Source organism: Scyliorhinus torazame, chromosome 13, assembly GCF_047496885.1.
Source record: "Scyliorhinus torazame isolate Kashiwa2021f chromosome 13, sScyTor2.1, whole genome shotgun sequence".
NCBI lineage: Eukaryota > Metazoa > Chordata > Chondrichthyes > Carcharhiniformes > Scyliorhinidae > Scyliorhinus > Scyliorhinus torazame.
The window spans coordinates 66,237,394-66,255,628 of NC_092719.1; the positions used below are offsets into that span (position 1 = coordinate 66,237,394).

The 18,235-nt window shown below is 48.1% G+C and overlaps 1 protein-coding gene across 9 annotated transcripts in view; it reads left to right on the forward strand.

Annotated features, from left to right (window-relative positions):
• The window catches only part of LOC140388081 (non-muscle caldesmon-like), a 277,671-nt gene that overhangs the window by 135,747 nt on the left and 123,689 nt on the right, over positions 1-18,235 (forward strand). Inside the window, exon 1 of one of the 9 annotated variants that reach the window (XM_072471698.1) lies at positions 16,928-17,168. The exons of the other annotated variants lie outside the window; for them this stretch is intronic. Coding sequence (XP_072327799.1) covers positions 17,122-17,168 — 47 coding nt within the window. The 5' untranslated portion in view covers positions 16,928-17,121. Of the gene's footprint in view, positions 1-16,927; positions 17,169-18,235 lie in introns of those variants that run through there. 9 annotated transcript variants of the gene reach the window in all.

An 18,235-nucleotide genomic window follows, 5' to 3' on the forward strand; every position in this document is an offset into this window, starting at 1 on the left:
TAGACAAATTATTGGTTAATTCAATTGCGTTGGGACTCTGGGGCCTGTAGGGCTGGAATTGACCGTGCATTAGCCCAGAGTGTCGTAGCAACCCCTTTATAGGTTCGGAGGCTGCGATGGGAGGACTGGACACTAAAGGCGCCCCGATCTCTTCCGGCACTGGCGAGTGGAGTTTCTCAGTGCAGGAAATGGGACTAAGTGCGACCTCGGCAGGGCGTTCCCCACTGAGGCCCCGAAATGTAACAGAGTCACGTTTGATTGCGTAGTCTTTCTCAGTGTTGCGAGTGCCAGGAAACACCCAGCTAAACGCACTCGACATGGCACTCTGTTTCATTTCCATTAAATCGCATCCATTGTTTCTCAGGTAAGGAGATCACAACTGTACATAGTACTCCAGATGGTATTTTACTCATGCCCTGTGCAATTCTAGCTAAATTTCCCTACTTTTATATTCCATTCCCTTTGTAATAAAAGACAAGTTATTAGTGATTATTAATTATTATTTATTCATGATTATCTTATTTATGAACCCTAGTTTTAGTCTGGGAAACACCTCTTTAACGATCCTGTCAGCCTTGATCTTATTGAATGGTAGAGCAGGTTCGAGGGGCCTACTCTTGCTCTAATTCATATGTTTGTAAAATGCTTTATAATTTGAAAGACATCTGATAGATCACCTGTAAGTCTCTTTTCTTAACTGAAGGTATGGATTGTATCATCGCACATCCTGATATACCAGTAACCAGTAGCACAAGCAGACGTGACCGATTTCAAATTGGGGGCTGTCCCAAGGTGAAAGAGAATCATTTACTGTATGAGTGCCGCCATTTGTGTGCCTACTAACAACTGTGAATGGACAGACTATTTTCCGCCAACACCTGGGGGGGTGGAAAGAATGTTCGTAAAGCAAGGTTTATGAGGTGATTAATAAAGCACTTACATTATAAGGCAGTGAAATGTTTCAGCTCTTTGAAGGAGAAGGAAAAAATGATTCCTGATGTCTCAGAAAAGCCGTGTAACCATGGCTGATGACAGGCCTGCGATCTCCATGCCTGGCTAGAGAACAAATTTACTGAAATGCATGAGCAAACCAGGAGCCTTCCTGAACAGGCATTTGAAGCAGCGATTTAGATGCCTGTTTTGTTTAGGGTAGAGGCCTGGGGAGGGGCTAGTCAGGACCTAATACAAAAAAAGGCCTGTAAAATTACACTGTCTTCGTAAGTTAGGTGCTCTATTATATGGCATGAACATGGACCTGGTTGAGGAACATGTACATGGTAAACCAGCCCAGAGATGTTACATACTGCCACTTCAGTGTGTTTCATTCCCATTTTTCTACTTGCATTTGGGAACTAATTCTTCAATTACAATCGTGGAGCCATTTGTTTTGACACGGCACAAATTTCATCGTTGGGGTAATGTTTTTTTAATCAACTGAGGACATTAACCTCTGCGCAATGAAGGACAAGCAGGTTGCAAGATACATTAAAAGAGAATGTTGAAGTCTTGACAAATATTTTAGTGCTTGGAGTCTAGCTTTTAATCCGTTTTGTTGGTGCATGTGTCCTTCTACCCTGTGTACTTTACTAAAGGTAAGGTAACGTTGCCATAATCCCAGATGACCATAGGCTGTTTTCCCCTTTGAGGGGAGGGATGATTGGTGGTGATTTAACCTGAGAATCGCCACACCTCAGGCAAGGGGCAAGGTTGGGAAGGTGGGGCCTTCATGAATGACCTCGACCAGTATGGGAATTGAACCCATTGTGGTGAATGTATTGCATTAACCATTCACCATGTATGTAACTGTATCACGCTGTTGCCCATGAGGGCTCCACCTATGGACCATTGTAAGGTATTACCTGTGATGTATCATGTTGGTGCCTTTGTGGGCTTCGCCCCTGGCTCCTCCCCTTGAGGGGAGGTATAAAGAGCAGTAGTCCTGTAGGTGGCTCCCAGTAGCAGAGCAGTCACAGGCAGGCACTTTTCTAGTCGATTAAAGCCACAGTTTACTTCTACTCCTTGTTTTGTGTGAATTGATGGTCACATCACCCATGCTGTTGGCCTCGCTCTGCATCACAAAACAGCTGTCCAGCACTTCACTATTAGCTACTAAGAGAATAACACCAGTGGATCCCTGCGTAGCTTTTTGGAAAACTGTAAGCAAAACAGAAGACCCGGGGCGTCATTCTCTCACCCCCCCAGCGGGTCGGAGAATGGCCGTTGGCCGCCGTGAATCCCGCCCCGCCGGTTGCCGAAGTCTCTGGTACCGGAGATTGGGTGGGGGCGGGAATCGGGCTGCGCCGGTTGGCGGGCCCCCCCCCTCAATTCTCCGGCCCGGATGGGCCGAAGTCCCGCCGAGAAATTGCCTGTCCCGCCGGCTTAAATTAAAGTAGGTATTTACCGGCGGGACAAGGCGGCGTGGGCGGGCTCCGGGGTCCTGGGGGGGGGGGGGGGGGGGGGGCGCGGGGCGATCTGACCCCGGGGGGTGACCCTACGGTGGCCTGGCCCGCGATCGGGGCCCACCAATCCGCGGGCGGGCCTGTGCCTTGGGGGCACTCTTTCCCTTCCGCCTCCGCAACGGTCTCCACCATGGCGGAGGCAGAAGAGACTCTCCCCACTGCGCATGCGCGAGAAACTGTCAGCGGCTGCTGACGCTCCCGCGCATGCGCCGCCCGACATGTCATTTCCGCGCCAGCTGGCGGGGCAACAAACGCCATTTCCGCCAGTTGGCGGGGCGGAAATCCCTTCGGCGCCGGCCTAGTCCCTCAATGTTGGGGCTCGGCCCCCAAAGATGCGGAGCATTCCACACCTTTGGGGCGGTGCGATGCCCGTCTGATTGGCGCCGTTTTGGGCGCCAGTCGGCGGACATCGCGCCGTTTGGGGAGAATTTTGCCCCCGTTGTCTGTGTCTGTGCCTAACCCTGATGAGCTTGTGTCAAAACCAGTGAACTTCTGCTGTTGTCAAAGCCAGAATTTACTGTTATCATGCAAAGGTGTGTGATGACACAGAACTCAAAAAGCGTGAGAACTGGTTGTTCTTGCTGATCTAGGAGCACATAAAATGCTGGGCATTTTAGGTTTTGGAATCTCTCCCTCATCCTTTCCTGCTCCCCCATTCCAACCAAATTGGTTGTAGTTGTGGTAGCCTTTTGGATTTTGTTCACTGAAACCCAAAAATGTATGGATTTATAAAAGAGTGCTCGAGTCCTGCCTCATTAATGATTCGCTGATTTTGCTTCATGCTTCGTGACAAGCAACTGTTGTTCCAATCTAACCATACCACCTTCTGCTACTGTTTGCATGGAAGCAAGTGGCTTCTAACATAGACCAGATGGTCTAATGTTCTAACTTCTGCCATTGGAGAGTAGGCCGGTTAAGGACTGTATCACTACTCAACTCAAGGGGCCCTCAAAATCTGGATTTCTGCATTAAATCTGTAGTTTCTCTCAATCTTCATCATTATTACCACATCATTACACTACGTGTTTCTACCTTGTGCAACATGGCACAGGGCTACAGGGGTCGGCGCGGACGAAAGGAGGTCCCCAGCCAGAGCGGCCGGCCCGCCGATCGGTGGGTGGCGATCGGTGGGCCCCGATCGCGGGCCAGGTCACATCAGAGGCCCCCCCCCCCCCCCGGGTCGGACCCCCCTCCCCCGGGTCGGACCCCCCTCCGCCCCCACAGGTCACCCCCCCGACCCTTACACGGATAGTTCCCGCCGGCTGAGAGCAGATGTGGATGGCGCCGGTGGGACCCGACTTTTTTACGACGGTCGCTCGGCCCATCCCAGGCGGGGAGAATCGGCGGGCCGGCCGCGTAGAGTGGCCCCCGCCAGGCACAGCGCCAATGGCGCCAATCCTCCGCTCTGTGGGGAATCGCATGCCGGCATCGGGGCGGCGTGGCGTGATTCGCGCCGGTCGCGGGGATTCTCCGGCCGGCCCCTTGCTGAGAGAACCCCGTCCAGAGAATCCCAACGGTCTGAGAATGCCAGCCCTGGTGTTGTTCCCCGGTTCATTGGAAAATTAAGGCAGGATTATTGTTCCCTTTAATACCCCCTCACTGTCCGCAGCCCATTTATTGTACTGGGTGGTCCCTTTAAGATGGCCACACACTTGCGTATCTTTAAGGGACCACTGTTTGCGTGCAGCCCATTTATCCCCTCCACAGCACATTCCTGATTGCTACACATCCATGCAGCTGAGAGGGAACACTGGATGGACATTCTGGGGCTGTATATTACAGTGTGATGCACTGTTTGCCGAGAGGCCCAGCAGAACATTGCATGAGAAGGCTGAAGCACCTGCTCTGCAAGCCTACCTGATTTTCCTTGAAATCCGGCAGGTAGAAGCAGGGTATGCCTTATGTGATATTTTGATTTAACATACGTGGTGCACAAAGCTTGGTATTGGAAGTCCCACATCATAAAATTTGCCCTTCAAGAGTACATGAACATACTTAATCATTGAGTAGTCTTGTTCTTGCATGCAGGATTATGTTTGCCTGAACATGGTATTGTAACATTGTGCACATTATAGAATATGTGTGACACGTGATTGATTTACCACACAGCAGTTCATCTGTGCTACTCAAATCTCCACAGTCACAGCATCTTCCAGTGTCTCTTGCATAAGTATGTCCTCATATGCCTTGAATTTCTTTCCACTACATACTTTTTTTTTAACTGTGCCCTGTGGTCGTGTGCCAATTTTGTCTTAAAACAAAAGAGCACTGTGTGTTGAGACAGAATGACTTGACCCATGGAAATTCCTTCCTGCAGTAAATTCTTTTTGCCATCAAGACATGCGCAATGCAATTTGCATTATCCTGCTACACCATTTCACTTTTATATCCTTGTTTATTTTGGCTTCACTGTGTTTCTGTGTGCCAGTACAGTGTTATTTTTACCTATGTCTTTAGCAACCACAGTAGCCCTATACATACCTTCTACTGCATTGTAGACACATACTTGCCTTACCTTTTATGTTCTCTGGATCCTGCAGTATTTTTAAGGGCCTTCCATTAGATCTTACAAATAGTTGCCAGCAGTTCAAATTCCTTGCCACATGTTTGCACGGACGATACCAGAACTGAGAGGCTATACATATCGGGAACGTGTGAACAGGTTGCGTCTCTTTGCTCTAGAAAAGAGAAGACTGGGAGATGGCCTGACGGAGACCTTTTAAGAATGGTTTGATGGAGTAGGTATAGGAGTTCCTGTGTTGCAGTGTGTAACCTCTGAGTCAGACGTTCTGGGTTCAAGGCCCGCTCTTGGACTCGAAAGTAACAGCAAAATACTGCGCATGCTGGAAATCTGAAGTCAAAACAGAAAAATTCTGGAAGAACTCAGCAGATCTGACAGCACCTGTGGAAAGGGAAACGGAGTTAACATTTCAAGTCCGTATGACTCTTCTCTCTCCATAAATGCTGCCAAACCTGCCGAGCTCTGTCAGCATTTTCCAGGACTTGATGTCCAAGGAAGGTGCATTCATAATGTGGCAAAACAGACTGAGTATCAACTTGTAAATTGTTCCATCATACGCAGTAAGAATGGGACAGAGTCCTGGTCAGCCGTGTAATGGAAAGAAAATGGCAGCCTCCACCATCCCTATTCATATCCCAGGCTAGAGCATGCATGTAAACGTGTATGTTGCCATAGCAACTTGGACTCCTTGGAGGATCAGTTGGTTGGTTGGATGGTGTTGATCCGATTGGTGCCAATCAGATCCATCCCATTCAGGCTAGGGTGGGTTCGGGATCTATGTCCTCGCCCTACCGGTGGTGGAGGTTGTGCTGCAGTGGGTCGGATCTGCCTTCGGGCAGGGAACTGAAGAAGAAGAGGGGGGGGGGGGGGGGGGCGTTCAGAAAAGATGTTTCCATTTGTGAGCAGGACCAGAAAAAGGGGCCACGAATGTCAGCTGAAACAAATAGGGAACTCAGGAGTGTGATAACCCTGACAAAGACCACGAGGAATCACTCCTCCATCTTCCCTTGCCGCCCGAGTAGCAGGGATTCCCATGGTAATGGGCGGAGGCCCTCCCAGTGAGGATTTGTTACCATAGGGGCTCATGCTCCATGGTGTGATCGATGAGTGATTCTTTGTAGTCCTCGTGAGGGGTATCACAAGGAGAAATTCTTTTTTTTTAACCCAGCATGCTGTTGGAATGTGGAGCTTATCACTACAAAGAGTAGCTGAAGTAATAAGAATAAATGTATTTAGGGAGAAGCTAGATTAGCAACATGAAGGAGAAGGGAATTATACTGATTGGGTGAGATGAAGAGGGGTGGAAAGACTCGTGGAGAATATAGATGTTAGCATCGATCAGTTTTTTGCACATTCTATAATTCTGTGCAATTCTATTTTGTCTTCCTTCGTGCCTGAGTATTACATTTGAAGCTTGTCCTTCACACCGAAATAATGGTCTCAATTATGCAATTCACTAGCATTTGTAGGATCTGGTAACTAGAAGTGTTTGGTCACTGGAATTTTATTTAAAAATTGCTCATTCTTCAACTGCATTGATTATAATTTTGGGTATTTACACTTACAGCTTGTGAAAGAACAATAGTAGTCAATCACAATTTATTATAGTTTAGCACTGTCATTAATGAAACTCGCAGGAGTTCTGCACCTTGCCCAAAGTTTAGCAATTAAAATAACATTCAAAAGGTTTAATCCCTGATTTGGAAAAAGTGGGAGACAAGTTGGTTTAAGTTCTATAAACATTGAATCAACAAGTGAGTTCATAAAAACATGGGGAGAAATTTTCACTGTCAACATTCTTTGCTTCATGCATTGGAAAACATCGAATAACCATGTTGGTAGCATACAGGAAATTTTCTATCTGTGTTTAGGATGTTACTAATGCACGGTAACAGGAGGAAATCCCTGTCCATAATTAGGAAAACACACAATTGGGGCGCAATTTAACGGAAATGAATCAGGGTCCCGTGTTTAGCCAGGTGTTTCGTGGTGCTGGAAGCGCTGAGAAGGACCCTGCTATTAAACAGGACTCTGCTTATTTTCTGGGCCACAGCAAGGAGTGCCCTGCTAATCGTCTGAGAGACCCCCCCCCCAAGTGCTGGTCCACGTTTGTGGCAATCAGTGCTAAATGGTGCCCACCTGGCACTGGGCAGATTCAGCGTAGACATATTCAAGTGAGACTAACTGCTCACTTGCATATGCAAACTTGGTCCAATCACACTGGGCTAAATCGCTGGCTTTTAAAGCAGGCCAGCAGCACGGTTCAATTCCCGTACCAGCCTCCCCGAACAGGCGCCGGAATGTGGCGACTAGGGGCTTTTCACAGTAACTTCATTGAAGCCTACTTGTGACAATAAACGATTTTCATTTTCAAGTCATTGATGTGGTTGCCTGTGATGCTTCATCCATTTAAATCAATATTATTGTAGCATCAGTAACGGAAGGTTGAAGGGAATTTGTCGTCTTGGTGCCCCTGTAACAAGCAGCAACGTGAAGAGATGTATTGAAGGGGCTGTTTAGCACACTGGGCTAAATCGCTGGCTTTGAAAGCAGACCAAGGCAGGCCAGCAGCATGGTTCAATTCCCGTAACAGCCTCCCCGAACAGGCGCCGGAATGTGGCGACTAGGGGCTTTTCACAGTAACTTCATTGAAGCCTACTTGTGACAATAAGCGATTTTCATTTGAAAGCGGACAGTGCCAGCTCTCCACATGAACGGACAAACTGGAAAAGGCAGATCCTAGACTCGTGGGGAGTGGCACAATTGAATTCCAATTGTGTAAAATCTGTTGTAAAATCGCATCAAATAGCTGCAAATAATTTAAAGTGAAAGCATGTAACTCTCAGCAAATGATTTGCACTTACAGTAAAAGAACCTTTCTGCGTTTGTATTGTTCATTCACTCAATGATTTTTTTTCAAGCCTCTGGCATCTCCCTGCAGGCGATTGTAGATATCACTGGCTGGGACAGCATTTGTTGCTAATCTCTAATTGCCCTTGAACTGAGTGGCTTGCTTGGCCATTTCAGAGGGTGTTTAAGAGTGAAGCACACTGCTGTGAATTTGGAGTCACATGTTTGCCAGACCAGCTAAGGATGGCAGTTTTCCTGCCCTAAAGGACATTAGTGAACCAGATGGGTTTTTATGACAAATCGACAATAGCTTTATGATCATCATTGGGTTTTTAAACCCAGATTTGTTTTTATCGAATTCAAATTCACCATCTGTCATAGTGGTGGGGTTCAAACCTGGATCCCTGGAACCTGGCTCTCTGGATTACTAGTCCAGTGCCAATGCCACCATGCCATCACCAACTGGGAGAAGCATTAAAGAAAGGTCATCCATTCAAAATTATCTGTGAGATGGCGCGGAGAGGGTTAAGGTGAAAATGTTTTTACACAGGGAGTGTTGGATTGCAGGATGGTTTGAAAGTAATCAGAGGCAAAGGCCATTTCATCTTTTAAAGGGATGAGTAGGTGAATGTTTGAGGGTAGGATTGGAAAGTAGATGAGCTGGGAAGGCAGAAATGATGCATTTCTTTTTGTTGGTTCTATGAGGTTGTTGGTGCAGCTGAAAAACCTTACCCTAACTGATTTCTTCAATACCGCTGGTAGTTCAGTAGGGGGAAGAAAAGTCTTGGACAACATGTTTTGTTCAAAGTAGTACCCCATTCATCATTTCACCTTCTGTTTCTTGCAACTCTCACTAATCCCAGGCTCTGCTAGCTCGTGGCAGTGCCAAGCTGGCATTTTTCACTCAGCGGTGACCGGGGGTGGGGGGTGGGGGGGGGGGGTACGGGTGTGTGGGAGAGGTGTGGAGGCCTGGCCCCTTATAGTGAGTTGGGGCTTTGGGGGGGGGGGGGGGGGGGAGGCTCAGAGTTGCGTCGAGAGATCGGGAAGCCATTTAAAAATGGTGTCCCTATCTCTTGCTGCACTGAGGAGTTCCAGCGAGCAGAGCTCCTCAGTCCAGTAAAAGGGGCTGAGTGCAGCCTCGGGTGTGCGTTCCCAGCTGAGACCACCCCCTACCTAACCGGATGGCCGTTAGATGGGGTGTTTCCTGGTGTTGCGAGTGCCTGGAAACATGCGGCTAAATGTGCTCACTATGGGATTCTTTCCCATTTGGCTAGATCGGGTCCTTGCTGTTTCACAGAAAATCTTGCACTTCATATTAAGCAAGAAGAAATATTAATCAGAAAGCTACACAATGGTGTGGTGCCGCTACATGTGATTAATATAAATCATCACAAAACCTTAAAAAATTCCAGCTCCGTTTTTGACAAAGAAAACCCCTATATCCACTTACAAAGCTTTTAAAAATACAGAAGTCTCAATAAAGGGAACTTTCCTAGACAGTGTGAGGCCACCAGGGTACATATTTCTGTGCAGGGCCTCATTTTGCAGTGAACAGAGTATTCACACTTCATTTGATTTTTAAAGTAGGAACGCTTCACAGGAAGAGGCGATGAGTTAGCCAAGATTGTGACACAGTTGGGAGATATTTTTAGTTTCATTTTTGAAGTGTAAGGAAAAATTCTATTGCAGTTACAACAGTCAAGAACCAGCTGTAAATCACATTGTGCATTGCATTCAGAGTGGCAGCCATGATCATTTAGTCCTAGAGGTCAGACAAATTCTCCCAACGTTTAACCAAACCTGTACGTAGCCTCTCTGTCGGTGGCAAGCTGGCAGCAACAATTTGCATTGACATAGTGCCTTCAACATAGTAAAACAACCCATTGTGCTTCACAGGAGCACAACCAGACAAAGAGTCAGCGGGCGGTTCAAATAAGTAGGTTTTAAGAAGCTTCAAAGGAGGAGACAGGGGTGGTATTCACCATTTCCCCCAGCCGCGTGATTCTCGGCAGTGCGCGTTCACTGGTGGTGGGATTCTCTGCTCCCTCCGCTTGTCAATGGATTTCCTATTGAAGACACCCACCCCACACCCCACGCAGCATTGCTGGAGGGAACAGAGGATCCCATCTGCCGGATAACTCCGGTCAGAGATTTAGGGAGGAAATTCCAGAGGTTAGGGCTGAACTGAAGACATGGCTGCTGCTGATGGGATGGAGAAACGAGGTTTGTAGGTGGGTGCTGTGGTTGGCTGTGACTAACTGGGGGACTTCCATGGGAAGGAAGAACCTTCCTTCCATGATACAGAACACTTAATGCTCTGCATTAGCTGTCCCATAAAGAATTTTAACTTTGCTGAGAGTTACACAAAACATATTTTTATTTTATAATGGTAAATGAAACATTGTGAATTTAATTTTGACAGTTTTTATTTGAAGAATTGATGATGTATTAATATTCGCCTTCTCACATTTCTCAATTTCATCCCAAAGCACTTCACACTCGATGGTTTAACTCTGTAATGGGCAACCTAGGTTAGTGAGTGGGCCACATGAGTGGGACTCCTTCATCTCAGTGAGCCGCAAGATTGAAGTCAGGCTTGTTGATTAACTACAGCTCTATAATAGACGCCAAATATTTCATAACGAGTTGTAGAAAATGCTTAATCATTCATACATTAATAGAGCTGCCATCAACTTCAAATGGTAAAAACAAAATCATAGAATTTACAGAGCAGAAGGAGGTCATTCAGCCCATCGAGTCTGCACCGGCTCTTGGAAAGAGCACCCTACCCAAGGTCAACACCGCCACCCTATCCCCATAACCCAGTAACCCCACCCAACACTAAGGGCAATTTTGGACACTAAGGGCAATTTTGGACACTAAGGGCAATTTATCATGGCCAGTCCACCTAACCCGCACATCTTTGGACTGTGGGAGGAAACCGGAGCACCCGGAGGAAACCCACGCACACACGGGGAGGATGTGCAGACTCCGCACAGATAGTGACCCAAGCCAGAATCGAACCTGGGACCCTGGAGCTGTGAAGCAATTGTGCTATCCACAAGGCTACCGTGCTGCCTACGGTACTTATAAATACTTATACTTTGGAAACAGAGGGAGCCAGTCATTGACAGTGCTGAGAGCAATCAGCATGTAACTCATTTCACTTGCTCTTGCTTTATGTGCGCTTCACTTCAGTCATACCAGTAGGAAAAAATCCACGTGGACAGAAACCAGTATATGAAGAGCCAGAAGACTGAGTAGCTGAGTAAACAGTGGTTTATTCAAGGTCAAAGGAAACAGCCGCTACTGCAGCATAGATGCACACTATAAATCCCAGTTCGGACTACCAGGATACCAGTCCCTGCCTGGGCCGGCTTTTCATAGAATCTATGGCATGGCGACAAGCCCTTCGGCCCAAACTGATCCATGCTAACCAAAAAGCCCACCTAAGCTAACCCCATTTGCCTATATTCCTCCACACCTTTCCTATCCATGTATCTGTCCAAATGACTTTTAAATGTTGCGAGTGTCCCTGCCTCAACCAGTTCTTCCTGGCAGCTCATTCCACATACGTACCACCCTCTGTGTATAAAAAAAAAAAAAAAGTTGCTCCTCAGGTTCCCATTAGTTCATTGCCCCCTTAACATAAACCATACCCTCTAGTTCTCGATTCCCCAACCCTGGGAAAAAGACTGAGTGCATTCACCCTATCCATGCCCCTCATGATCTTATACACCTCTATAAGATCACCACTCAGTGCCCTACGCTCCAAAGAAAAAAGGCTAGCCTGTCCAATCATTCCCTATAACTCTGTCCCTTGAGTCCTGGCAATATCCTTGTAAATCATTTCTGCACTCTCTCCAGTTTCATAACATCTAGAAAGGTGACCAAAACTGAACACAATACTCCAGGTGCGGCCTCACCAACGTCCTGTGCAACTGCATCATAACTTCCCAACTTCTATACTCAATGCCCTGACTGATGAAGGCCAGCATGCCGAAAGCCTTCTACACTGCCCTATCTACCTGTAACTCCGCCTTTAGAGAATCATGCACCTGAACTCCAAGGTCTCTCTGTTTCACGATACTCCCTAAGATCCTACCATTCACAATGAAAGTCCTACCTTGATTTGACTTTCCAAAATGCAACACCTCACACTTGTCTGCATTGAACTCCATTTGCCATTTGAACTCCATTTGCCATTTCTCGGCCCACTTCTCCAGCTGATTAAGATCCTGCTACAATTTTTGATAAACTTCCTCACTGTCTACAATACCACCTATTGAGTGTTTTATACACTTCAATTACAAGCCCCATCTGGATGGGCCTCTGCCCACTAGCGAGGAAGCTTGTATTGCACGAGTCCCACGGGGCGATCGATTAGGGAATCCCCATGGGCATCGTGAGGGTTATTGCACAGTGGACTGTGGCAACCCTGCACTACGGTCAACAAAATGTCTTGTGGGTTGCACTCAGAACCCAGATGGGCTGCATGTGCCCCTAGGCCACAGGTTTCCCACCACTGGTTTAACTAGTAACAGTCAAGGATTTTGATATGTCAAAGACTAGCAGATAAACAGTGCTTCTTCCCTTGATCCACCTGAGATAGTCCCATTAGTTTCTTCTTCTGTGAGGTGTTTCTGGAAAGAGCAAAGATTAAGGGAAATGGGTAACATAGGTAGGCGGGAGTAATCCAATGAATATGACCATTGGGTAAAATGACTCTTTTGGTCTTCCCAAACTGTTGTCTGTTGGTTTTGTTTGCCCGTTAAGAGACTGAAAGAACAATCTTCTGGATGTGTTTTCCATCAGTGTTTCGTCTCATCCATCAGGAACACAAGTCAGGATATCGTAATCGCACTCCCAAAATTTTCTGTGCATTTCTTTTAGGTTTTCACTGTCAACGTATACTAAAATGGTAAAAAGAAAGTAAATACTTCCACTTTTAAGCGGAGGGCTAGCCTGCAAGAGTTCATTATGCACTCATGGTGGGTGAGGCTGCATGTCAGGAACAAGCACTAAGGGAACTAGCCCCCTCACCAGAATCATGGAATTAATTCTCCCGTGTTTTGCTGGATCTTGTTGGAATTTGTTCCTTCTGCTTCTAGATATTGAGGTAGATTTTACTCTTAGGCACTTGAGTGTAAAGTTTCACCTGGGCAGAGAGTAAAGAGGGAAATTGAACAAGGAAGATAACAGGTCCATAATGGATCATATCCGATTTTCCTGTCTGCACTTTTTCAAATAAATTGTCTATTCTCAAGTACTAAAGAGGAAAATCCATCCATCAAATATATAACATTTTATATTTATACTTTCTAAATTGTGGCAAAAGGGTGAGAAAATACAATCAGAACAGACAGTCCCACTCTCGTTGGCACTGAGATATTGGACTAAATTATCCCCTTTTGTGCTGAATGTATATCCTCCAATTCTGGCTTCTTTCCCATCTCTGAATTTTATCGCACCATCCTTTGCGGCCATGCTTTTAGTTGTCTCAGCCCTAAATTTCGTCCCTAAACTTCTCCACCTGTCTAACTTTTGTTGTGGTATAACTTTAAGACAGCGGGGTAGTGTGTGTGTGTGGTTGGGGTGGGGTGGGGGGGAACTAACTAAACCTGCTGTGCATCACCAAACAAGATACAACGTATATATTCAAGTACCGGTTAGGCAGATGACGGGAGCAATCCTAGAGACCGGACGTTGTTGCATATAGTTCCATCTCTACAAATGAAAGAACCCACCTAACTGAGTTTCTGAACCGCTTTGATTGGTGTATTTGTGTAAGGTGGAAAACTTTCCCCCTTCCTTTAAAATGGTCTTTTAAACCTAGCTCATTTACCAAGCTTTTGGTCACCTGACCTCCCAACTCTGTGATTGGTGTAAAATCTTTGTTTCTTTGGGTGTGATCTAACAGAAAAATTTCAAGTGTCATTTGTGGCAGGTTTTGCTGGGAGTTTCCTGACGGCTCGTCGGCGAGTTCCCCATCACTATCTAAACACACTTAGTCACTTTTTTGGGCCCTGGGGAGTTTATCACTGGTTTAACCAGTGATTCTTAAATTGCTTAGCCTTCCGTGCTCTAACTCTGCAACTATTGTGTGTCCCCAGGATGCACATCAGAGGTGGAGGCAGCCTGCTACTTATTGTATCCCGTTGCCTTTGATGCCCCTGGCGGGCATCCTCTGAAGGTCCTGGAGGGGGAGGCCCCCCGGGTCATTTGTCAGTGGCACATGTCTCATTGTGCCACTCTGTTCTGGAGGCTGACTACGAGACGAGTCATTGTCAGAGGGGAGGATCTCGCGGGAGCTGGTTGCCCCTCCTCCCGATTGGTGCCCATTGGGCCCTGGGGGTCACCTCGAATGGAGGGGCAGCTGGATTAATCTTTGGATGCCCCTGCTTCACCTGGCTCTGCCAGCTCTGGCGGCTCCCCAATGTCTGCACCATGGCGTCAACTCCCTTAGCGATGCTCCTCAGTGACTGGGACATGCTGTGGAGTGTCTCGACCATGTACATCTGAGACTGGGACACATCCCCCAGCGACTCAGACATGCTGCCGAGGCCCTCAGCCATGGCCCTCACTGACTGAGCTACGCCTTGGACACCTCCACTCATACTTTCAACATTGAGCACCAGGCTCTCCACTGCAGTCACCATCCGAGCAGTGTTGGCCTCGATGCCACGCGTTGCTGGTGCCATCTCCTGCGAGAGAAGCCTTTGGGACTCCTCCAATCGGCTATGGACCTGCTGAAGTATCGCTGACATTCCCCTTTGAATTTCATGGCCGCACCCTTTCGACTGCATCAGCTCCTAGTAAACCTGGTCCAGCGTCTCAGACCTCTGACTGTTGTCTCCACTGGATGTTCCTGCCTCCACCTGATGTTTATCTGCAACTGTGTGATGCTCACCAGATTATGCCCCAGAAGCCTGTCCACTATTGCCCACCAAGTTGTGTGTCTCTCCGATGGTGGAGGGTGGGGTTGACAGCTGTGACGCATCTATGATGATCTCCTTGGGGCTCCCCTCCGAGATGTTCTCTTGGCAGATGGGATTGAGGACCACCCCGGATAGGCCAGCACCATCCGTTGGTGATCCTGCGGGGGAATGGACATGGGTCAATGGGAGAGAAAGATCATCATGTTGACATTAACAATTCATGTGTGACAGCTCATCTGGGTGTGGCTGATGGGTCCTCACCTCTGCGCCGTGCGTCAACCTCTACTTTGGTGACAGATCTGTCCTTGGCCACCCCTCATATGGGATGAGGACTCTGATGTCTGGCACCCATTCGCCCATCTGAGCCCTCTCCCATCTGTTGTGGGCCAGCTTCTCCTGTGTGGCCTCAGGTGTCATGCATCGTGGGGAAGGGGGGTTGGGATGGCAGGTTTGAAAGCACTGCTGGACATGGGAGGGCCGAGGCATGGCAAGGTGCTGGGTGGGGGTGGTGCTGGGTGCACGGTCGTTGGGAGAGGTGGGTCGTTGGGAGAGGTGGGCGGTGGCAGCCAGTGCCAGGGTGCTGGTGCAACTCACCCGTGCGGCCCGGTGGAGGTCGTTGATCATCTTGTGGCACTGGGTGCTGGTCCTCCTGGTCACGCTTCCCGAGCTGACGTCCGCTGCCACTTCCTCCCAGGCGACACTGGCTGCCCTGTGACTGATCCTCCGAGCTCCTCGGGGAAACAGAGCATCCCGTCTGCACTCGACCGCATCCAGCAATCTGGCCAGGTCTAAATCCCTGAATCGTGGGGCTAGTCTCCACAGTGGCATGGCTGCGGGCTGTGTGGGGTGCTCTGTGGGATCGGTTTAAGTGCTGTTCGCGCTTGGGATCTGGTGGGCGCAGTCCCGGTGAATCAGTTGGCGGGACAATCATTTGTAGCCATGAGGACTCGTGAAGTGGACCATTAATGTTTGAAACTGGTGACTGCCTAGCCGGGTTGACCATTGGGAAACTCGTGGCTACACTTAGAAACTTTTCCACTAAAAATCGTGTCCATCTAATTATTTTCATCACTGGGGCGCTGAACTTGTTGTCCGGACCAGCTCCTCCGAGATTGGGGTGCTATTTTGAAAGGGTGTCCAGATCTCTAAGTGAGCTTGATGGTCCCCACACCCTCCCACATGAGTAATGTCCCCCCACACACATATGGGCATTATCCCCCCCCCCCCCCCCCCCCCCCCAAGTGAGAACATCTGTCTATGGGGTCCCTGAACGCCTTTTACCCCCACCAACCTCCCAGATTCCTATTTACCTGTCCTGTGCCCCCACCTCCCTTCATACCCTCCTCCACACTCCTTTCATTGGCATGGCCACTCTAGGGCCCTGACCCGTGGCACATGGGCACCCTGGCACTACCACCCTGGAAGTGCTCCTCTCGGCTTTGTAGTGCCACCCAGGCACCTTAGTGCCAGGGAGGCAGTGTAAGGTGCCAGCCTTAAAGTGCCACGGTGCCCACATTCCAGGGGAAGGGTCAGGGGAACCACTCTGCACTACCTCTGGCCGCCTGGTCCACATTTGTGTGAACCAATATTGAATGGCGCCTGGCTGGGGACTCCCTGGGAGGCCGGTAGATCCCAGGTGAGCACGCTGAAGTCAGTTTAAAACCCGACCTGAGCGAGTGCGGCTTGGCTACGCCCATTATGGGCGGCTCCTGATGCCAGGAAGCCCGCAGGAGGATTCACCTGGCATCTACCGGTCACGTTGCGCTCATGTTAGAGTGCAACATATCTGGTAGATCACGCCCTTTTCTTCTGTGAAATGCCTTCAGACATTTGACTACATTGATCGCACCATATAAATGCAAGTTGTTGTTGTTGTATAAATCCATGAGAAAATGTTTGGGCACGGTATTAATCTCATAGGACACCACAAATACTTGCAGTCTCTCTCCCCCCCCCCCCCCCCACACACACACACACACACACACAGGTAGTTAGTTCAAATTTAAATGAAGGGGAATCTCATCAGCAGTAATTCAACTAAATTACTCGGGGGCTTCTATTACAGGCAATACCATAGAAGGCTAGGATCATGTGACCCCTGATCCGACTACAGAACGTAATTACAGCCTCTCCCCCAAATTATGATTCAGGCACAGGAGAGCTGTGGATGCATACGGTACATCTGCATGCGAGTTGAATGTAGCACAGTGCCATCTTGAAAGAGAAAGTCAGGGCCATTTAAAGGTAATGTTTCACTCTGTCAAATAATTCAGCTGTGCTTAAGAGCGGCTCAGTCGACAGTAGAAGAAAGAAGTCCGGGCAGAGCCTGCAGGAGGAATCTGCTCTTTCAGTGATGGCCAGCAGAGCACAAAGCAAACAGCACTGGTCAGCTTTCTCCCAGTAAGTAACCATTGAAAGAGTGTCTGGTGTGTAATACTGAGCTTTGTACAAACACGGTCGAAACATGCATAAGACAGAAAGACAGCAAAAACCCAGTGTTTAGTGGAAAGAGAAGCCAATGTTCTTTTGAGGATTTCCACCGCCCCCCCCCCCCCCCCCCCCCCCCGCCCTGCTATTGCTTCCTTTTCCTTAAAATGGGCAGATTAGGTTTCAGCTCATGTTGTTAATTGTTCTACCTCCCCAACAAAGACAGCACATGACAAAGTCTTACTTTGTGCATCCTGTCTTCGCTAATCCACTAAGGGCTTTCAATACGTGTGCTGCTCACTTTGATAGGCACCACTGGGTTGTAAGAAAGCAGAATTACAGACAATTAAGCTGTAGTTGAGGTCAGAATCTTGTCATGGTGAGGATTCAATTGATGCACTGCCCAGTCGAGAACCGTGCTCAACATGCCTGCCTGCCCGTGTGATGCCAGACAGTAGTTGTTGGCTTTCGGTGGACAGGAGTTGAAAACCATTCAGAAATGAAACGCACGCACACAAACAAGTCATTGTTTACCTCCGCACTGCCTGATGTTCAAGGTATTATTAATGAAAGTTACACTATCGGGTCATTATTGGCATGAAATTAGTAAAAATCAGGGCACATGTAAAGCTGCACTAAAGGAGCATACTCAGCAATGAGTGATGCTGTGATGACCAATTAGCTTTTTGATGAGTAAATGGCAAACAAAGGTTCGTTCAAATTGCCAAGTTTTGAATCGTGGCACCAATGCCAACATGATCTTGCCGTGAGTTAATTGCAATATTTATTTCAGCCGGGAGTGGAAATTTTGTTTTTTTGCGTTCCTGGCACACACTGGGTGTGCCACGCTTGGAATGTGTACTTTCAGCCTGTACGTTTTCCATCCATTTTTATCTCTGTAATTAAGAAATGGCAACACAGCAAGCCCTACTCACTCCTTGACTGCGAGCTGCGCAGGTGACCTCCTCACAGAGTGCCGGAGGACTCGCCCATTCCCTTCCTGCACTGTTTTGACTAACTGCAATTTTAAATTCCAAGTG